Source organism: Microtus ochrogaster, unplaced genomic scaffold (assembly GCF_000317375.1).
Source record: "Microtus ochrogaster isolate Prairie Vole_2 unplaced genomic scaffold, MicOch1.0 UNK121, whole genome shotgun sequence".
NCBI classification, from domain to species: domain Eukaryota; kingdom Metazoa; phylum Chordata; class Mammalia; order Rodentia; family Cricetidae; genus Microtus; species Microtus ochrogaster.
In genome coordinates, this window is record NW_004949219.1 from 359,163 (window position 1) to 382,334 (window position 23,172).

At 43.8% G+C, this 23,172-nt stretch overlaps 1 protein-coding gene across 1 annotated transcript; it reads right to left on the bottom strand.

The window, feature by feature from the left end:
* Positions 1 to 362: 362 nt before the first annotated feature.
* CUNH11orf97 (chromosome unknown C11orf97 homolog) lies at positions 363 to 19,783 on the bottom strand. The gene is made up of 4 exons (XM_005371690.3): positions 19,596 to 19,783; positions 15,940 to 16,044; positions 2,725 to 2,850; positions 363 to 613 (listed from the first exon to the last, which is right to left on the bottom strand). The coding sequence occupies exons 1-4, from the start codon at positions 19,717 to 19,719 to the stop codon at positions 609 to 611; spliced, it is 360 nt and encodes a 119-aa protein (XP_005371747.1). The 5' UTR covers positions 19,720 to 19,783; the 3' UTR covers positions 363 to 608.
* Positions 19,784 to 23,172: the final 3,389 nt, after the last annotated feature.

Below are 23,172 nucleotides of genomic sequence, written 5' to 3' on the forward strand. Positions count from 1 at the left end.
TGTGCCTCTATGAAATGAGTGGAAGGGTTTTCTTCTTTTCTATTTTTAAACTCATATATATATATATATATATTATTCATGTATCTGTAATAGATAGGTAGCCTGGCTCCTTACCATTTAGTAAGCAGATTCTAAAGAAACAATACCCTCTACTGAACTGTAAGAAATAACTGTCTTTGGCCAAAGCTCTTTGATTGGTCATTCATTAACTACTCAGGAGGTACTGTGTGTTCTGCTCCGTGTCACCCATGTCCGGATCACTTCTATACCAAACAGGAACCGGGTTAACCATTACACTATAGGTAAAGTTTCAGTTTTATAATGTTTAATTTGAAATAAAGAAGAGCTGTGCCTTTGTTTGATTCATTTAATAGAATACGCTGAACAGACGCCTAATACATCAGAACTGTGAAATCTAAAAACAAGTATATTTTTCTTAGCACATTTTCCCAATAGTATTTTATGGCTTTGAACTGATTTATATATTGGTATTACAGAGTAAGAAACTTTTTTCCATACATCTTAAATTGATAAACAAGCTCGAGACTCTTCTGTCTTTGGACATTAGGAGAATGCCGGGTCCATCTCTGTGGAGGGATGTGTCCATCTTATCCTAGAGGGAGGAAAAGAACATGTGAGCAAATGGGTTTACTTGGGGAGATGATCTTTAATTCTAACCCCATCTAATCTAAGTTTGGGTAGACTGAATTCTCATAGTGGTTCACATGCAGAACAGAATGGGAAAGCCGCATGCGTCCTTATAACCAGGAAACCACAGTTCAGCCCCTGAGGCCCACTCACCAGCTACCTGGCATCTCCCTGACTCCTCCTACTTTCTCTCTATACCTCTATTCAGATTTCCTGCTTAGCTTTACTCTATTAAGCCATTGGCCAAAACAGCTTCTTTAATAACCAGTGGTAATAGAACATATTCATAGTATACAGAGGGGAATCCCATATCACCCCACCTTATTCTTTGAGACAGGGTCTCTCCCTGAACCTGGAGCCCATTGATTTTGCTGGGCTGGCTGGCCAGGGAGCTCCGGGGATTACAGGTTAAATCAGGTTGTTTAAAGGCATTGATCTTTCTGCAGGTTGTAAATGGACTCACCTCTCAGAATCTAATACTGCCCTGCCACAGCCCTGGCATTTGAGCCTGGCTAACCACAACTGTGTGATATGATGGTTCCACCCTGCCATCCAGTGACCAGAATCTCTGTAAGGATAGCCAGTAGTTACAGCACAGTCTTGGAAGTCAGAGGGGCATAGGCTGGTGATTTCCACTCCACTAGCTCTCAGAGCAGGCATCACCATGTCCTTTCTATCACCAACTTTTTTACCAGGGAGGTGGAGCTTATTATCCTCAACTTTTGATCACATGGGCTGTACAGCTATGGGTGCCTGCTGTCCTGCCTCACATGTGAGCTGCACAGCCGTGGGACCTGCTTGTTGTCCTGCCCCGTGTGTGGTAAGCAACGGCAACTGCTTTATTACTGCCAACCAATGCTCCATGGCTCTCTTCTTTGATTTACGCCCTTTAATCTTATGTCTCAGTTCTCAGCACCTGCATCGGTCATGTCCCACAAGTCCTTCCCCAGCCTCCGCTTTTGCGACACTTGTGCTGTACCCACACATCACTTAGGATCAGTAGATATCCCAGTGTCTGGGCTCTGGGCACAGAGACACTTTATGGTGGAAGGCACAGGCTCTGGAGATGAGCTTCCTGGATTCAAAGCAAGCACTTCCACTTAATAGCTAAGTAAACCGGGTAAATTCTTCAGCCTTTCTGTGCCTCAGTGTCCTCATCTGAAAGGTAGATTGTGTCTATTCCTTACGGTTGGTGTAATGCTTAAATAAAATGCTAGGAATCTGAAACAATGGTGTTTAGAGCATTTTCTGGGACAATTCCTATCCTAGTTAAGAGCACAGACACTGGGGCCAACTCAGAGAGTGTGCACTAATCTAGGACCAAAGTCTGGATCCCAATAGCTACATCATAAAATGCCTTTAACTCAAGCTCCAAAACAACTAATTGTGTTTTGGCCTCTGACCTCTGTGGGCACTTAGCAAACACACACACACACACACACACACACACACACACACACACACCTCTAAAATATCTTTGAAAAGAAGGAAAAGAAAGGGAGAAAGGGACACCATGCTTGTCTTCTATGTGCTGCCGTTTCACCCGGGTGCCCTCCCAAGTGTAGACAGATGTTCAGAACTCATGTGCCAGCTCCGTGGTCCCCACACTAGCTGTGCACTGCCCCCGTGTCAAGGGCCCTGTCTCTTCCATACTCTGCTGCAGATACGCGACACACGGACACTAGGGAAGTGAGGATGAGCACGGCTTGTCTTCTGAAGAGCACACCACAGTTGACATGTGCCAAGAATAAGGAGACACTAAGGGATGCGACAGGAGACTTGCCCTCACCTTCCCTTCATCACATTTAGAAGAAAGGAAAGCGCATGATTCCTCCCTGAAGGCCTGGCTGTGTACAAGAATCTCTTGTGTATAAGAAGTAAAGAAAATAGACGTGTAAGGCTAGGTGTGAACTCTCTGGTGTCTGTAGAGGTGTGCTGCTTAGCCGGACTGCTTGAGTCCCAGGATGACAAAGTGTGACCTGACAGAAGCAAGCTAGGGAGGCCGACTCAGCTTAGGTTCTTAGCCGTGGGCCACTTGTTGGGGCGCCCGTGGGAGTCCAGGGTACAGGGTCTTACTTCTCAGCCCTCCATGCCTCGAGTAGTACTTGGCTTGGGGGAGTGAACTGTTTCTGCTCTGCTGTCCTGGCATCATGCCTCCCACAGGCAGGTTCCTCTTGATGCTCCAAATTCCATCCAGGGCCACTGTGAACATGTTAAAAACAAGGCAGTGAGAGTGAGCGGGGCACTCCTTTCCCAGCATAAAGCGTTTCAAAAGTCTTTTCCTTGATGATTATGCTTCCAATTCATCTGGTAAAGGTATATTTGACTAAATCAAGCCACCCTAGGACTTTCTCATCTTTTTAATCTTTAATACAGTTCATGCATCCATCTATTACTGTGTGGAATTAAACCACAATATACTGTTAAGCTCGAGTCTCCACAAAGACATAAAAAGTCAATACAGTAATATATATGGCAAAAGAAAAGAATCAAAAATAAATAAAACAAATTCTGCATATTATTCGGTTTTCCACATCTGTTCTAATTTAATTCCTTCAATAAGAAATATTTCCACAGATGAGGAAACCATTCACAGCCAGGCAGTGGCACACGCCTTTAATCCCAGCACTGGGGAGGTAGAGGCAGTGTTTGAGGCCAGGTTGATCTACAGAGCAAGTTCTAGGAACAGCCAGGGCTACACAGAGAAACCCACTTGAGAAACCAAAAAAAAAAAAAAAAAGAAAGAAAGAAAAAAAAAGAAAATTATTTACAAGACTGAAGAATCTCTTAAAAGCCATGAGCCAGGTGTGTCTTAAAGTTCCACGTGTGTCTTAAAGTTCCAGGTGTGTCTTAAAGTTCCAGGTGTGTCTTAAAGTTCCAGGTGTGTCTTAAAGTTCCAGGTGTGTCTCAAAGTTCCAGGTGTGTCTTAAAATTCCATGGCCGCTCACAGGCTCCTGCTGTTTGAGTGTTGAGTCCCTGGGAAATGGGGTCTGCACTGTCACCTGGCAGGTGGCAGGAGGATGTCTACGCGTCAGCATGTGCCGAAGCATTATCAGTGCTTTGTGCTTGAATGCATCCTAAATTGTCTGTTTAGGGATTTCCTTAACCTCTGTGCTGGCTGCTTCTATGTCAGTGTGACACAGCCTGTCATCTGGGAAGTGGAACCTCAGCAGAGAAGATGCCACCACTAGGTTGGCCTGTGGGGGAATTTTCTTGATTGGTGATAGGTGAGGGAGGGCCCAGCTCACTGTGGGTGGTGCCAAACTTGAGCAGGTGGCGCTGGGGGTTATGGGAAAGCACACTGAGTAAGGCAGCAAGCCCATCCCCCCCCCAGCCCTGCCGTCCCCTGCTGATGAAGTGTGACCTGAGAGTTATATAGACATCCCTTTCCTCCTCAGGTTGCTTTGGTCGTGGAATTTATCACAGCGACAGCAACCCTGAGCAAGACAATTTAACTACAGAGGAAGGCGCAACCCACGCTGACTGAGTTAGTGAGCTCAGGTGAGCTGCTATGGCTTCTTGGTCTGATTTTGAGCATGTAAATTGAATTGCTGAATACTCCTCAGAGACCCAGGGCTTCCCGCCCAGAGCAGTCTCACTGACACTCTCGCGACACTTGGTCCCTCCATAAAAGATTCTGCTCTAAGTAATGCCTAGGAAGGAGTGCAATCTCTGGGCTCAGAACAGAGTGGGGCTTCAGGCCCAGCTGGCCCATCACCAGCCGTAAGCCCTGGGCAAATTGTTTTAACCCACTGTGTCTAGTTCCTTAGATCTGAAGTGGGCCTAATAATCCCACCTTGGAAGGCTCCTCTCGGATGTGGATGAAATGGACAGAGTGCTTTGTGTTCAATTAACGGTTGCTATCGTCTTCACAAGGACAGTGACTTTGCTGTCTGAGGGTGAACTCAGACCTCAGACTCCAGGGCTACAGCGGGAGGGCTTGCCAAGCTGAGTGCTACATCAGTTGGCAGGGTGTGTGTTGTGTGTGTGTGTGTGTGTGTGTGTGTGTGTGTGTGTGTGTGTAGCTGAAGCCGCCAATCAAGATGAGTGTGTCATCCTTTCTCTAGGTCCTTAAAGGAAGACTTCACAATCGCCTCCTGTTGAGATCGTACAAAACTAAAACGGTTCTTCGCATCTAACCTAAATCTCTCCTCCCTCTCAAGCCAGCTTCCTCTTCTGTCCTGTCTAGAGAGAGCTGCTCCTTCCAGCTGCTGCTCCCAAATGCAGGTGAAGACAGCCTGTAGAGAGATCAATAAAACAGCTGGAGATTTGCCCTATGCAGCTGCAAAGCAAAGCCATAGCTGGAAGAAAGCAGTGTAGGCTCTAGAGCCAGGCTTCTGCAGACAGCCACAGCGAACTGGATGTGAAAGTGTTCACCTGCCAGCTTTGGCTCTGGTCTTCCTGATCCACCTAGAGGAATGCTGAAGGTTACAGCTGAACAGAAAACACTCAGAATATACACGCAGATGCTAAGAAGTAGTTACAACCTCAAAGTGAAATACAGTTGTGCGTAAGTGCTCACTGCTTTCAACGATGAGGGCTGAGAGAGAAGCTATCAACAACACTGTGTCTATTTGATGAGACACTTGGGTGAAGAGGTTACCAGAGCTGAAATACTCCAGAAGAACAAGGTACTGAAGGCCTGAGAGGCAGCTCCCCTCTTGGGGGAAGTGACCTCTCTGTGTTCCAGGAATGCAGGCACCTTTAAGAAGGTAGCAGGATAACAAGGCAGGGGCGGAGCCAGGAAGGCCTCAGAGTTGGCATACCAGATAGGAAGGGAAAAGAGCAGCCCCACTAGAGACCCAAATCCTGTCCTAGAACCTCCTAGAGATCTTTTCTTTCCTTGGGTCCTTGATCATTCCAACTCAGAGACCTTTTTCTGTGCATTTTTATTCTAAATTTAAACATTATAAGACCACACATGCTTTCCATAACCCCTAGAGAATCTAGCCAGTCTCCGGGTTGATTTTATGGGGAAGTTAAACTTATCTTTAAAAGTATGTTTTTGATTCTCTTGGCTGTGTGGACTGAGTGATGAGTGGGAGGGCCTGGAAGGCGGTGGAGCCATACTTCCCTGTGTAAACATGTTCAGAGCTTTGACCAGGGAAAGCAAAACTTCAAGTGAAGGTAATTTCTGCTCAGTGACTTCTAGGCCCTTGGCCTGCCAGGTGGTATGTAATAACCCAAGGGGTTACATTGTATACATTGTAGATACACAGATCTGAGAGGACTTTGGGGGGCAGAGGATCAAATCCAGGTGGGACCTTGTGTATTTTAGGCACATTCTCTATGACTGAGTTGTATCCCCAGCCCCCTTTTTAGTTCTTTTTCTTCTGTTTTTTAAAAAATATTTATTTTCACTTCATATGTATTGGTATTTTGCCTACAGGGTCCAGATTCCCTGGAACAGGAGTAACAGACAGCTGTGAGCTGCCATGTGGGTATCGAGAATTGAATCCTGGTCTTCAGGAAGAGAAGTCAATGCTCTTATCAGCTGAGCCATCTCTCCAGCCCACCTTTTCTGGTTGCTTAAGACAATAAAATATATACTGTATCTAATATAACACAAGCCGGCCTCAAACCCTCTGTGTAGCCAAGAATGCCTTTGAACTCCTTGATTAGCATGGCTTCCACTCAAGTATTTGGATTAGAACAAGCTCCACCAGGAGCAAACCCAGTCCCAGGACATGGACAGATCAGGACTGAGCCAGCGACCAGATCCAGAGTTAGTGATCTCCACCACAACAGGTCCAACTCCAAGCCAGGGACTTCTGCAGGAGGAGATCCAGACCAAGATTTACAGAAACAGATCAAAGCCAGCAGCCTAGGCCGAAGTAGGCCTGAGACAGCAAACTCCAAGGGAGCAGACCAAAGCACAGGAGCACTGAGCTACCTCCAGGAACAGGAATAACCAACGGGGCAACTAGAACTGTTCCACGAGGAACAACCATCTGAGCTTTGGATTCACTGACACCTAGAAGATTATTCCACAGAATCTCAGACAGCCCCAACCACACCTATTAGAGGAAAAGATGAGTAGTAAAGGTAAGATCACATGCTGCAGCACAAAGAGCAACACAACACCAGTCAAACCTAAAGGTAAGATCACATGCTACACCACAAAGAGCAACACAATATTGGTAAAACCTAAAGACCCTATAAAAGCAAGACCTGAACAACCAAATATGGATGAACCAGAAGAAAATGATCTAAAAAGTAATCTCAAGAGAATGTTTGAAATTCTTAAAGATGAAATGAGAAATTCCCTTAAAGAAATGGAGGAAAAAACAAACAAAAATTGGAAGATATCAGCAAATCACTTAAAGAAAACCAAGAAAAAGAACTCAAACATATAAAAGAAACTATTCAGGACTTGAAAACTGAGATAGGAAAAAATAAAGAAAACACAAGCTGAAGGAATTTAGAAACAGAAATCATGAGAAAAAGATCAGGAACCACAAATGCAAGCATGAACAACAGAATACAAGAAATAGAAGAGAGAATCTCAAGCACTGAAGATACAATAGAGGAAATGAACTCATCAGTTAAAGGAAACAAATCTAGTCAAAGTTTAACCCAAAATATTCATGAAATATGGGACACCATAAAAAGACCAAATCTTAGAATAATAGGTATAGAAGAAGGATAAGTTCAACTCAAAGGCACAGAAAATTTAATAAAATCATAGAAGAAAACTTTCCCTACCTAAAGAAAGATATGCCTATGAAGATGCAAGAAGCTTACAGAACACCAAATAGACTGGATCCCCCCCCCAAAAAAAAGTCCTCTAGCCACATAATAATCAAAACACTAAACATACAGAGTAAAGAAAGAATATTAAGAACTGCAAAGGAAAAAGGCCAAGTAACATATAAAAGTAGAGCTATCAGAAATCCCCCTACTTCTCATTGGAGACAATAAAAGCCAGAGGGTCATGGTCAAGCATTATGCAGATATTAAGAGACCACAGATGTCAGCCCAGACTACTAAACCCAGCAAAACTGTCGATCATCATAGAAGGACAAAAAAGATATTCCATGACAAATCTAGATTTCACCAATACCTAGTCACAAACCCAGCCCTACACAAAATACTAGAAGGAAAACTCCAACCCAAGGAAGATGGCTACACCAACAAAAACACACACAATTGATGATCTCATTACAGCAAATCCCAAAGAAGAAAAAAATGCACAAATTAACATCACCAACGATGAAAACTAAATTAGCAGGACATAGCAACCAATGGTCATTAATATCCCTTAATGTAAATGGACTCAACTCACCTATAAAAAGGCACAGCCTAACAGATTGGATACAAAAACAGAATCCTTCACTCTTCTGCATACAAGAATTACATCTCAACTTCAAAGACAGACATCGTCTCAGAGTAAAAGGTTGGGAAAAATACCAATCAAATGGACCTAAGATACAAGTGGGTGTGGCTATGCCAATATCTAACAAAATAGACTTCAAGCTAAAATCAGTCAAAAGAGACAAAGAAGGACATTTCATATTAGTCACAGGAAAAATCCATCAAGAGGAAATTTCAATACTGAACATCTAGGCTCCAAATACAAGAGTGCCCTCATATGTCAAAGAAATACTTCTAAAACTTAAATCATATATTAAACCCCACACACTAGTAGTGGGAATCTTCAACACTCCCCTCTCACCACTGGGCAGGTCAATCAGACAAAAAATGAACAGTGAAATAAGGGCACGAACAGATGTTATGAATCAAATGACTTAACAGACACCTATAGAATATTCCATCCAAACAGAAAAGAATATACCTCTTCTCAGCACCTCATGGAACCTTCTCAAAAATTGACCACATATTCGGTAACAAAACAAGCTTCAACAAATACAAAAAAATTGGAATAACCCAATGTACCTTATCAGATGACTATGCTTTAAAACTAGAAGTCAACAGCAATACTAATTCCAGAAAACCCACAAACACATGGAAATTAAACAATGCTCACCAGAATCATCAATGAGTCACGGAAGAAATAAAAGGGGAAATTAAAGATTTCCTAAAATTCAATGAAAATGACCACACAACATACCCAAAATTATGGGACACAATGAAAACAGTGTTAAGAGGCAAGTTCATAGCACTAACTGCCTACATAAAGAAGCTGGAAAAATCCCACACTAGTGAATTAACAGAACATTTGAAAACTTTAGAACAAAAAGAAGCAAACTCACCTAAGAGAAAGGTGAAATCAACAAAATAGAAACAAAGAAAACAATACAAAGAGTCAATAAGGCAAAGAGTTGGTTCTTTGAGAAAATCAACAAAATAGACAAACCTTTATCTAAACTAACCAAAAGGCAGAGAGAGAATATCCAAATTAACAAAATCAGAAATGAAAAGGGGAACATAACAACAGACACAGAGGAAATACAGAGGATCATCAGGTCATATTTTGAAAACCTGTACTCCACAAAATTGGAAAACTTAAAGGAAATAGACAACTTTATGGATAAATATCACTTACCAAAATTAAATCAAGACAAGATAAGCAAATTAAACATACCTGTAATTGATAAAGAAATAGAAACAGTCATCAAAAGTCTCCCAACCAAAAAAAGCCCAGGACCAGATGGTTTCAGCTCAAAATTATACAAGACTTTCAAAGACAAACTAATACCAATACTCCTCAAATTATTCCACACAATAGAAACAGAGGGAACATTGTCAAACTTTTTTTTATGAGGCTACAATTACCCTGATACCCAAACCACAGAAAGACAATACTAAGAAAGAGAATTACAGACCAATCTCACTCATGAACATTGATGCAAAAATAGTAAGTAAAATACTAGCAAATCAAATCCAAGAACATACCAGAACCATCATCCACCATGACCAAGTCAGCTTCATCCCAGAGATGCAGGGATGGTTCAATATATGAAAATCTGTCAACATAATCCACCATATAAACAAGCTGAAAAATAAAAACCACATGATCATCTCATTAGATGCTGAAAAAGCATTTGACAACATCCCTTTATGATAAAGGTCTTGGAGAGAGCAGGGATACAAGGAACATATCTAAACATAATTAAGGCAATATACAGGAAGCCAATGGACAACATCAAACTAAATGGAGAGAAACCCCAGCGATTCCACTAAAATCAGTAACAAGACAAGGTTGTCCACTCTCTCCATATCTAGTCAATATAGTTCTTGAGGTCCTAGCTAGAGCAATAAGACACCAAAGGGAGATCAAGGGGATACAAATTGGAAAAGAAGAAGTCAAACTCTCACTGTTTGCTGATGATATGATATTTTACATAAGTGATCCCAAAAATTCTACTAAGGAACTTCTACAACTCATAAACACTTTCAGCAATGTAGCAGGATACAAGATTAACTCAAAAAAAAAAAAATCAGTATCCCTTCTGTACACAGATGATAAAAGGGCTGGGGAAGAAATCAGAGAATCAACACCCTTCACAATAGCCACAAATAGCATAAATGTCTCGGAGTAACTCTAACCAAACAAGTGGAAGACTTGTATGACAAGAACTTTAAATCTTTGAAGAAAGAAATTGAAAAAGACACCAGAAAGTGGAAAGACCTTCCATGCTGTTTGGTAGGCAGAATTAACATAGTAAAAATGGCAATCTTACCAAAAGCAATCTACAAATTCAACGCAATGCCCATCAAAATCCCAGCAAAATTCTTCAAAGACCTCAAAAGAATGGTACTCAACTTTATTTGGAAAAGCAAAAAAACCCAGAATAGCCCGAAAAATCCTGTGCAATAAAAGAACTTCTGGAGGCATCACAATCCCTGACTTCAAACTACTACAGAGCTACAGTACTGAAAACAGCCTGGTATTGGCATAAGAACGGACAGGAGGACCAATGGAACTGAATAGAAGACCCGGATATCAATCCACACATCTTCGAACACCTGATATTTGATAAAGAATCAAAAAATATCAAATGGAAAAAAGAAAGCATATTTAACAAGTGGTGCTGACATAACTGGCTATCAACATGTAGAAAAATGAAAATAGACCTATATCTATCACCATGCACAAAACTCAAGTCCAAATGGATCAAAGACCTCAACATAAAGCCAGCCACACTGAACCTCATAGAAGAGAAAGTGGGAAGTACACTTGAACGCATTGGCACAGGGAACCACTTCCTAAATATAACCCCAGTAGCACAGACACTGAGAGAAAGAAATAAATGGGACCTCCTGAAACTGAAAAGCTTCTGTAAAGCAAAGGACACGGTCAACAAGACAAAACAACAGCCCACAGAATGGGAAAAGATCTTTACTAACCCCACATCAGACAGAGGTCTGATCTCCAAAATATACAAAGAACTCAAGAAATTGGACACTAAAAGATCACATAATCCAATAAAAAAAAATGGAGTACAGACCTAAACAGAGAACTCTCAACAGAGGAATTTAAAATGGCTAAAAGACACTAAAGGAAATGTTCAACATCCTTAGTCATCAGAGAAATGCAAATCAAAACAACTCTGAGATTCCATCTTACACCTGTAAGAATGGCCAAGATCAAAAACACTGATGACAACTTATGCTGGAGAGGTTGTGGGGAAAAGGGAACACTTCTGCATTGCTGGTGGGAATGCAAGCTGATACAATCCCTTTGGATGTCAGTGTGGCGATTTCTCAGAAAATTAGGAAACAACCTTCCTCAAGACCCAGTAATACCACTTTTGGGTATGTATCCAAAGGATGCTCAATCGTGCCACAAGAACATATGCTTAACTATGTTCATAGCAGTTTTTGTTTGTCATAGCCAGAATCTGGAAACAACCTAAATGCCCCTCGATCGAAGAATGGATAAAAAAAATGTGGTACATTTACACAATGGAGTATTACACAGCAGAAAAAAAATAATGACAGCTTGAATTTTGCAGGAAAATGGATGGAGCTAGAAAACATTATTTTGAGTTAGGTAACCCAGACACAGAAAGACAATTATCACCACATGTACTCACTCATAGGTGGTTTTTAAACATGAAGCAAAAAAAAAAAAAAAAGCCAGCCTACAAACCACAATCCCAGAGAACTTAGACAACAATGCGGACACTGAGAGAGACTCACCTAGATCTAATCTACATGGAAATAGAAAGTAGAAAAGACAAGATCTCCGGAGTAAATTGGGAGCATTGAAAGGGGGAGGGGAGAGGCAGGGAGGGGAGCAGAGAAAAAATGTAGAGCTCAATAAATATCAATAAAATAAAGTATTTGGATTACAGGCATGGGCCTGACTTTTTTAATGTTAACAACTGGTACTGATAAAGTATATGCTACAGAGAAAAATAGAATATTTGAAGGGTGAACTTGGCATATGTTCAATGATTTGAGATCTTAATCCAAACTAAGCCTTGTTAGATATAAGTTATGGCTGCCTGCAGAGAGAGGGGATTTTGGAGCAGCCCTGTCATTTGGTGAATACTGATGCAGGGGGAGGAGTAAAATGGTCAGGTGGGGTGGGGTTAAGGGGAAGGGTTTTGCTCTAGACTTGGCTGATCCTGAGTGTTTAAGAGACACTCAGGATACAGTGAGCCTAGAGACATGAAGGTCAGGTGTGTCCTAGAGACACGAAGGTCAGGTGTGTTCTAGTAAGATTGCAGTGGAGGAACTCAGAGAGAGCTAATGGTAATGGGACAAGATTCGAAGATGGTGGGCATCATCGTGGGTAACTCAAAGGCTGGGCAAAGTGGGGAGCAAGAGTTCTTAAGGAACAACAACAAGGTGTTCCAGGGAGAAAGCCACAATAGCTTAGCATTATGGAGTCTGGAGAAGAACCGTCAGGCACATTAAACATGGAACTCCCAGTCAGTGAGAATGGCCCAATCCCTGCTGGGCTTGACTGTGTGTCACCAGAGACACCATCCTGAGTAGAAAGACAATGGGTTTGGAGTCAGACTTGAATTTGGAGTCCGAGTCTGCCACTCACTGCATAAATCTAGACCTTCTAAAAATCTCTCAGGACCCCGTGAGCAGGAGAATGTGATTTACTCCAGTGTTTGCTTGCTTCAGCTTTTTGAGATGGGTATTCTGTAGTCCAGGTTGGCCTTGAACTTGTGATATAGCCAAAGATGCCCTTCACCCGCTGATCCTCCTGCCTCTACCTCCCAATTGATAGAATTTAATTTTAAACAGTAAAAAGACACTGTAGAGGTTTGAGTGTGTAGGTGACATGCTTCATCTTGGAGACCACAGTGGAAGTAGCTACAAATGCTGTTGCTGAGCTTGAGATGGGGAGGAGGAAGATGGAGGCGAGAAGGGCACAGATGGGGAAACTTGGGGTTCTTTCACACCAGAGTGAGCAGACTCAGCCGGCTGTCTGGAATGGAGCTTGAGGACCTGGCTTCTAAATGCTGCCCTAATCAGGCAGGTGGACTGTGAGATATTTCTTGATGTGGGAAGCCCCTGAAGTGTGGGTTAAAAAGATGTCTGCGTACAAAATGAGAGCTCTCTTTGGGGTGTGTTAACTCAGGGAGGTCAATCAGACCTGGAAGGCAGTCACGCTCATCACTATCCCACCAGCGCAACCAGACATCCATTTGCAAAGTCATTCAGGCGCCAAGGTATGAGAAGGGAAAGAGAAAAGCTAGAAATGGTACATTTTGGGGGTGGTTATCATTGTAGGGTCATATGTAATAGACAGAGAAAAAGACTGGAATGATGAGAGAAGTGGCTCACACAAGAGGCAGCAGCAGGAGGATCTCAGTGAGCTTGAGGCCAGGCCTGGGCTACACAGAGAGTTCCAGGACAGCCAGAATTACATAAAGAGAACCTACCTTGAAAAACAGGAGTGTGGGTGGGTGAGTTATTCATATTTTGGAGGCCAGTTGGAGGCAGGAAGTTAGGGAGAAAAGGTGGCCAAAGAGAAAGAAGCAGAGTCAGGGGAGTGGGGTTTGTTGTCCTCGAGGCCATCTTGGAGCTTTCAGAGGAAAAAAGGAGACACATGTGCCACACACCACTAAGCGGCTACATCGTGAGAAGCCACAGGCCTTGGCCGTCAGAAGTTATCTGCTATCTGGAAATGTTTTCAAACTCTCGGGGACCACAGTGTACTGACAACAGGGAGGAGGAGGACAAAAGGATGAGTACCAGCTCGAGGCAACCTGCCCCGTGCACTCACTCTTAGTGTCCACAGAGAGCTACTACTGCATATGGAAACTGGATGCAGAATCTGGGCTGCTGTGACGATGTGTGTCTTTGGAAAGGAGTAGCTATGGCTGTTGTCGGGAATTTAAAGACCAGTGACCCTGCACTCCCTGCTAGAAGGCCCAGTGGCTAATTACGGGCTGCCCACACTGCTGCCAGGCAGGAAGAGTTTGTCACCCTCTCTGGGTGCTAGTTCCCTATCCTGGAGGCGCCCTTTAAAACATTCAGAAAGTTTTCTAGGTAAAATAATCCCTTTGGGTGCCCTCTGTTGGGTGCTATAAAAATGCAACCCAGATGGCAGAATGCTAAGTGAATATTTGAAAAATACTGAGAAAAATGAATATTTATTTCCTTTTCTCTTAGGCTGTCTCACAGTCAAATGCACTCAGTAAGAAAGATACAACACTTGTTCCTCATCAGAGAATGGCAAATATGTTATTTAGCTTCTATGTGGTCCTTAAAAACAATGAAGCTGAATCCAAACCACTATAATAACTCGGGAAAAAGTTGCTTAATCACCAAGAACATAGCGCACATAGGCTGGGCAGGCCGTTCTACATCTATTCACAGCGTGGAGAGTAGACGCCAAGCTTTTCTTGAAGATGCACTGTGTCATTGGTGATACAGTCAGTCCCAAAGTAAACACTACGGCTACTTAGAAACGTAAATGGGCTGGAGTCTGGATGATACGCCTTGAGGTTGCCAGCATCTCTTCTTAGAAACTCCTAAAGGGACTGGAGCCCCACCTCTCAGAACAGTCCACCCAGAAGACAACCAGGTCTCCAAACCCTGGAGTCCGAGGTTCATGATTCTTTCATTTATTTCACTTTTTATTGGTATGGTATGTATGGTGGGTGTATGTCTGCAGCATGCGGAGCACAGGATAGCTTGAGGAGTTGGTTCTCTCTCCACCTTTATATGGTGTAATGATTAGCTCTAATTGTCAACTCTACACAACCTAGAATCGCCTAGAGAGTCTCAATGAGGGATTGTTAAAATCAGGTTAACCTGATTTTATGTTGGTGGAAGATAGTCTTGATTATGCTAAGACCCAGCCACACGCTGGAAAACATCATCCCCTGGGCTTAGGGTCCTAGACTAAACCACAGAGGGCAAGCTGAGCAGTGGGCATGCATGCATGCGCTTTCTCTCTCTGCTCTTGACTGTGGATGTGTCTAGCTGCTTCAAGTTCCTGCCTTGATGTCCTCACTGTGAACTGACTCAGAACTGAAAGTTATGTAAGCCTCCTCCGCTGACGTCACTTTTCTCAGGGTATTGTACACCAGGACCATGCAGGAACTTTAGGGATTGTGGGTTCCAGGGACTGAACTTCCAAGGTCAATAGGCTTTCTTTCACAGCAGGTGCTTTACCCCACCTTGCTGACCTAGGTATTTTCTCTAGCAAATTCAGGGCCCCATTAACATTGTAATGAAAGCCTGATTATTTGAAAGGCTGGAAACAGTCTCTCAGTGATCCTGGCTGAAAAGGAATCATAGACACGAGGTGCCAGTCATCTGAGAATGATGTCTGTGAGGAAGTGTGGGCATCACATGAACTATCCCGAGAGCTATCAGTGACCAGTTGCGTCACTCATGAACTGTGTTTTTCTAAAATGAGATCCCTGGGAGATCTGACCTAGTTCAGTGGCTCACACTGCCGGAACAGTGTTAGCAGGGAGGGTCTCTGAGGAGTAATGCCAATCACCTGGGAACTCAAGGCTTCCCCGCCAGGAAGCTGCTTTAACAAGCTCCTGGGTAAGTGAAACAATGTAACATTTGGGAACCCCTGTTCCCCCTGCAGATCAGTGTTGATGATCTGAAGTGTTACTGTGTGTCCCAGGCTTGTGCAAACAGTCTACTTACTTACTATTAATTAGAAAGAACACCATTCACAAGTATGGACAGCAAAACATGTATTGAAGATCTAATTCACTTTCCACTACATAGTGCTATATTTGGACAAAGGCAAAAAAAAGTTTTATGATTTCCCAGGAACATTCTTCTCTTGATGTAAGTTATTATTTCATCACAAATAAATTAACCACCCTGCCATCAAATAAACAAACTCATAGTCATTTATCAAACGTACTTTTTTGTGGCTAAGATTACCTGCAGGTGGGCTTTTCACGTGGCACTCATCCCTCTTGATGGAAAGTTCTTCTTCCAAAACCTCCTTGATTCTCTTATGGGGCTCGCAGTATAAAAATGTCTTCCCTGGAAAGGTATTCACAATTGACTTATCACCAACCCTGCCCAGCCTTCCAGCACTTATTCCTATATGAATAACTTTCTGAAAACTGGCCTGTCATCCCTTAGAGACAGCAGACAGCTTGCCCTGCAGACTCTTTCTTGAGATGATCTCTTTTGTCACAACTTCTGCTTTGGAGGATTTCATACTTCCATGTAATTCTTGAGGGTGTAGAGTAAGCTTCAGGGCTCTCTCTTAGGTATGATGAGGAAATATATGAAACATCCTCATGACCTCTGTGAACTTTCAATTATCAATAAGGAAAGGGTCTGGGGCTGGATGTTGGCTTTGTTTTGGGACAAAGTCCTCCTGTGTTTCCCAGCCTGCTGTAGCACCTGAGACCATCTTGCCTCAGCCTCCTGGTGTTGCAATTACAGGCATGCACCACCATGTGACTGCTGGTTAAAGACCTACTCTGTTCCTGACATTTCCTTTGGGGATGAGTGTAGTGATGAGGCAAGCAGGCCTGCTTTCCGTCCTGGCTCTCACACGGCTAGCTTTACACCCGAATTGTATTCATTTAAACACTGCCTGGCACATTAGTTCCAGCCTCTTAATGGCTAATTCTCATATCTTGCTTAACCCATTTCTGATAATCTGTGTAGCACCATGAGGTGGTGGCTTACCGGGAAAGATTCTAGCCTACATACATCTCGGGTTGGAGAATCATGGCGACTGCCTCATTGCCTTCTTCCTCCCAGCATTCTATTCTGTCTATTCCACCTATCTAAATCCTGCCCTATCAAAAAGCCAAGGGCCGGGCGGTGGTGGCGCACGCCTTTAATCCCAGCACTCGGGAGGCAGAGGCAGGTGGATCTCTGTGAGTTCGAGACCAGCCTGGTCTTCAAGAGCTAGTTCCAGAACAGGCTCCAAAACCACAGAGAAACCCTGTCTCGAAACCCCCCCCCAAAAAAACCCAAGAACAGTACAGATGTGTGTGTGTGCACGCGTGCATGCGTGAGTGTGTGTGTGTGTGCACGCGCGCATGCGTGAGTGTGTGTGTGCGCACGCGTGCATGCGTGTGTGTGCACGCGTGCACGTGTGAGTGTGTGTGTATAACATCAATATGCTCCAGCATGTATGTGGAGGTGAGAGGACACTCGGATTTTAGTCTTCCCACGCTTGCACAGCAAGTGTTTAGGCCACCCTCCCCAGTCTCACCTCCGTAGCATCCCTAGCTTTCTTTCCCTAAGATTACAACTGATGACTCATCAACCAAGTGCTTGCTGCTCTTGCAGAGAACTGGAATTCTGTTTCTGACACCAACAGGGAGGCTCACAGCAGCCTGGAACTCCAGCTCCCGAGGACCCAATGCCCTTTTCTGGACACTGTGGTCTCTCTCTCTCTCTCTCTCTCTCTCTCTCTCTCTCTCTCTCTCTCTCTCTCTCTTACACACACACACACACACACACACACACACACTAACAAATAATAAAATTAATCTGAAAATAAACAAGAGATTAGATCCATAGACATTAACCACAGATTAAGGTCCAGGATTTTCTGTAGACTCTAAAGCTAGCACCATCTCTCACTGCTGCCCCAGCCCAGGACTGGCCTTTGTCCCGGGTGCCTTGCGGCATTCTTTCTGCTCTCTCCAGAGAACAGAACCCTAAAAGCACCTGGGATGTGTCTTCAGACTGACTTCACTGTTGGCTTCTCTGTGCTCAGCGCCCCATTGCCACCTGACCCCACCTTTGCATGTCCCCTCTCCCTGACCAGTCTCTCTCCTGAGTTTTTGCTGAAGTAACCGCCCCTCTTGCTTGACTGCATTCAGTTCCTGGAGAAGCAGTCCCTGCTCTGCAGCCTAGGATTGCCTCTTTCTTTCTTTCTTTCTCTCTCTCTCTCTCTCTCTCTCTCTCTCTCTCTCTCTCTCTCTCTTTCTTTCTTTTTTGCCTAGTAGCCTTTCTCTCCTCATTTGTTTCATTTGCATATTTGCATACAATTACTGTTTAATGGTGGCTTAATATCTGTTTCTTAAAGCCAGCCATCAATACATAAAGGCAGAAGTCCTTCTGTTCCACCCGTTGGAATATTAGAGCCGCGTTTGGCGTAAGGGATGGGCAGCAGAGGTGTGCTGAGGTAGAACAGTTGTTGCATACCTGTCTGTCCACACAGCCTTTCAACCACCAGAGAACAAGGGCTTCCTGCAACAACTCAAGGAGCCATGCAGAACTCAAGCCAAGTCTTTAGATATTTAAGATTTGATGTTAATCTCACAAAGATATGGCAGGCATCTCCTCTTGTTCCCAGTTTACCAAAAGAGAGCAGAAGTGTACTTGTCCTGAGTGCAGACTGGCCCAAAGGTGACAAGCTCTTTGGGTAGTAACCCTGCCCCACTTCTGATGGTGAAGACTCAGAAAAGGTACAACCAGACACGTCTGGGTTCTTATTCTTGTTTCCTAAAGGTTCATGGGAGTAGAAAGCAGCCTTACTTTATCCTGTTTTAGACTTTCTCTGAATAATCATGACCTTCACAGGAAATGGCTTGACAGGGAAGGAGGCTAAGTCCTAGCACAGAGAGAACTGCCTGCCCCTTGGCAGACTGCTGTGTGGCAGTCAGGAAATCCACAGAGCAAACTGTGGAAGGAGAAAGGGCAGGTGGGAGGGAGAGAGACAGGAGACAGAGAAAAGAAGAAAAAGGCAGAGGAGTCCACACACTGTGCCTGAGCTGCTCCACTGATTTGGTTAACAAGCTGTCATGTGCAGGACAGCGGGACGGAGGGGGGGGGGAGCTTCAGAGACCTCTGTAGCTCTGGGCTTTGTTTTGGAGTAAGGTTTGGCAGGCTTGTTGACTTCTAACAACAGTTGATACTGATTTTTTTTTTTTAACCTAAGCATCTTACTTGTATTTCTTTTTCTCACAGTTACCTGGGGGTGAGAATAACTGTTTATGTTTTATGTTAAGAAAAGCCTGGTGTGGCGGCATGCATATTGATCCCTGGAGCTCACTGGCCAGCCAGTCAGCCAGTCGTTCAGCCAGTCCTGCAGAAAAACTTCCAGATCAGCAATAAAACTTGGATGGAACCTGGGGAATGACACCCCCCCCCTCCTTGATTGCCTCTGGGGATTAGCTAGAGCATCTGGAGGAGGCTCCCTCACCAGAGAGGCAATCAAAGAGGCTCTGAGCAGCACCTGGGAAGCTGCTCGCATTCCTCCTTGGCCCTGTTTTCACCCATCATTCCTGACAGCTGTGTTAGGGCGCTCACGGTCCCTTTAAAAATCAATGCCTTCATGAACCATCTCAGCTGAAGGTGATATCCAGTGCTTGGGTTCAGGAGCCCGTGATGAAGGGGAAAAGACTTCCTTCTACACCCTTGGCCTGAAGAGATCAGGGGTGCTTTCTGCCAGTGTCTTTATCTCTGTCTTTGCCAAACAGCGGCTCTCCACCCCTTCCCTAGAAATCTTCAGGTCTCCATCCAGTTCCTCCCTGGGGTCCTCAGCCTTGTCGCTGATTCCCACAGCCCCACAGCCCCAGGGCCCCACGGCCACAGCCTGAAACTGGAGCTGAACTTACATGGTTGGCGGGGCTCTTGGGGGCCGCCAGTACGACCCAGCCCTGGGGGCCTAGGCTGCTCCCCGTCGCGGCCCGCTTCCACTGCCATCCCTGCCGTCCCCACCAGCGCCTCCTGCCTCCTCATGCCACTGGGGTCTCTCGGGCCCAGGCCCACCAGGCCTCTCAACTCCGCCACCGGCTGCTCTGGAACGCGAGGCGTCTGAGGTTGCCATAGTGACCGCGGATGCTCCGGGCCTCCAGGGCTCTGCTAACTTCTCCTAGGACCCAAGTGACGGTGACACACCGCGTGCAGTCAGGCGCTGGGACTCCTTAGATACAGACCCACTCAAAGGACCCAGCTTCTCAAGAGAGGTGCTTCCGTTGTGTGACTGGGAAACCGAGAGTCACAAAGTTTTGGGAAAGTGTCCAAGGCCACAAAACTGGGGTATGACTCAGCAAAGTCTGCTCCAAAGCCCCAAGAATTGGTCACCAGCTGGGACAGGGAAGGTCTGAGTGCTGAGGAGGTGATTCCCTACTATAAATTCACAATTTAGGAGCTGTAAATTACTAAACAACTGTAGTTTACGACTTCGATACCCTCTGTCTATGTCAGCGCACAAAGTCACCGATTTTACAGGTGACGAACCTACAGAATTGGAAAAATGAGTCAGAAAATCGAGTTTGTTTGAAGCAGCGGTTATCTTTGTTTTTTTTTTTTTTTTTTTTTGGTTTTTTGAAGTCATTAAAAAGTTGCATTACTTTTTTAAAAAGTTAAACAATTCGATAAGGCTTTTAACAAATTCAGGATACACTCCACCCGCCCCCGGCTCCGCCTCCACCCCCGCACCCCAATAAGTCTGAATCTCAGTTGCAACCACTTTTATTCTTCTGGTTTTTGTTGTTGTTTTCTTCTTTGTTTGTTTGAGACAGGGATTCTCTGTGTAGCCCTAGCCGTCTTGGGACTCTCTTTGTAGACTAGCTTGACCTTGAACTCACAAGAGGTCCACCTTCCTCCCAAGTGCTGCGGTTAAGGACATGTGCCACCGTGCCCGTCTTCGATCTTTAAATTCCAGAACAAACCTTTGCACACGAGTGCCCTGCACACCTGCCATTTCTTGCGTCCAGACATTCACTTGCCTCTGCCTCCCGAGTTTGTGCGCCACCAACGCCAGCCCCCGCTTTTATTCTTGGTTGTTAATTTCGTGTTTGTAACCATTAAACCACATTGGTGGGATTTAGAATAGTCTCGAAACTGACTTAATCATGTACTAGCACCAGATATAAACAAAAGTGGGTGTGGGTGTGGGGTGCGACTCAGAGAGAAGAACCTTCTGGGCACGGGTGTTATATAAATTGGATGTGCATCTGGAAGAAAACCCTGAACCTTGACTTCCGGCGTATAGTAAACACAGGCAGCAGATTAGATGGTCGTAGTCATAAAGGGAAGGCCAAGGCTTCTAGGTGGTATCCATTGAACATGGTCACGACCTGGGTGTTGGGAACAATTTCCTATGTAAGCAATAAAAGGCATAAATCAAAAGAAAACATTAAGTTAGAAAACATAAAAATTAAGATAATCTCTTGATTAAAGTCACTGGACTGGGTCTAAAAAAACATGGGATAAAACCGGACTCGCTGAACATAGCGGACAATGAGGACTGCTGAGAAGTCAAGAACAAGGACACTGGGTTTTGATCCTACTGCACGCACTGGCTTTGTAGGAGCCTAGGCAGTTTGGATGCTCACCTTACTAGATCTGGAAGGAGGAGGTCCCTGGACTTCCCACAGGTCAGGGAACCCTGATTGCTCTTCAGGCTGATGAGGGAGGGAGACTTAGTTGGGGGAGGGGGGATTGGGAGGCGGTGGAGGGGAGGAGGCAGAAATCTTTAATAAATTAATTAATTAATTAATTAATTAAAAAAGAATGTAGGAGTTAAGTCACAGACTGGGAGAACATTTTCGAAACATATTAGCTAATAAATAATCAGGACCTATAAAGAAGTCTCACAGATCAGTGTGAGTAGGGTATGGAACTCAGTAGAGCATGGGGGGAAGACAGACAAATGAACACACGACAAAAGAGATCCCAACAGCTGACGGACACTGAGACACTGTCCCACACATTTGTCACCAGGCCAAGCAATGGAAGTGGCAAGGAGCTGTTACCTCCCCCACGCTGGCCTGGTTGCTAAACCAACAAACAGGAAACAGTTTCCGGAGCAGTGGCAACGGTTGGAGGGCACATGGCAGCTGGGCTCTCATCCTTTAATGTTGGGTGCCCCCTCAGCTGGCCAGGGGGGTTTAGGCAGGAGTGTTTGTGAGAGTCTGTCAAAAACAAAAGTGTAAATTTATGTGACTAATTTGAAGAGCTGTTTTTCCTGCTTTTACTAAAGAGGAATGTTCTAATATCACAGACATCAGACATGTACTAAACTGTGGAGCAGGGCACCAAAGCCACACAGTAGAGTGCTCCCAGCGACACCATTCACCAGAGCCCCAAAGACTCGTAAAGGAATTAGAAACAGGTGACCTGTTAATCATGTGTTCACAAGGAAAAAGCACAAACTCCTTTATGTAGAAACGTGGGAGAATTCCACAGATATGATGTTGGACATTGTAAATTATTCAATGGTGTAGTAAAAATAAAGACGATGAGGTAAAAATAGTGGCTAGCTTTAAGGAAACACTGAGGGGTGTAAAGCAGGTTTTAGGGACCCCAGCTGTATTCTGCACCTTGATCTGAGGGTATCTACAAGGTTTGTACATTTTGTCAAAGTTTCTAAACTTTGTTGTGTGTATGGTATATCTCCACAAGCTAAAAATTAAGCATTTTATATTTTATATATAATTTTATATTTTAATTTTATATTTTAGTTATAAAACAAAAGCTTGTTTGGAATTTTACTCATAAAAACAATGTTATTTATTTGATTAAATAATAAGGAATCACACAATTCTTGTTTCCTCTTTTCCCCAACATCAAAAACATGGAGGTAAATTTTTGGTTGCAGTAGCTGCATTAATTTAGGTAGCTATTTCTTTTCTCTTCTATGGCTTTGCTTCTTAAAATTTCCAATCACAATATGTGTATGCCACTTCAAATTCTTTTGTGTATAAATTATTGGTTAAAAAAGTATACAATATGTTATTTTAGCTGTAAAAATGGGGTACTTGGTTTATCCTCTTTGTAGTTTAATGAAAAAGACCAAAATGTCCACTAGGTGGAGACAAAACCAAAGACCTAATAGCACAGAAAAAAAAAGCTATTGTATTATCAAAGTTAATATATTAAATCACATGACAGTAGTATTAAGTATAAATCTAGGTGGATATATTTAACATTGTATGTTTAATTCTTTAGTTTTACAACAAATCTCAAGAGCTCTTACCTGTTTGCTTAGGTTTTGAACACTGACGAAGTAATGGGGGCTTCCTGCTTTTGCGTTTCTTCAGAGAAGTATATCCTCTATTGCGTTTCTTCAGAGAAGTACATCCTATATTGAGTTTCTTCAGAGAAGTACATCCTATATTGCGTTTCTTCAGAGAAGTGTATCCTATATTGCGTTTCTTCAGGGAAGTGTATCCTATATTGCGTTTC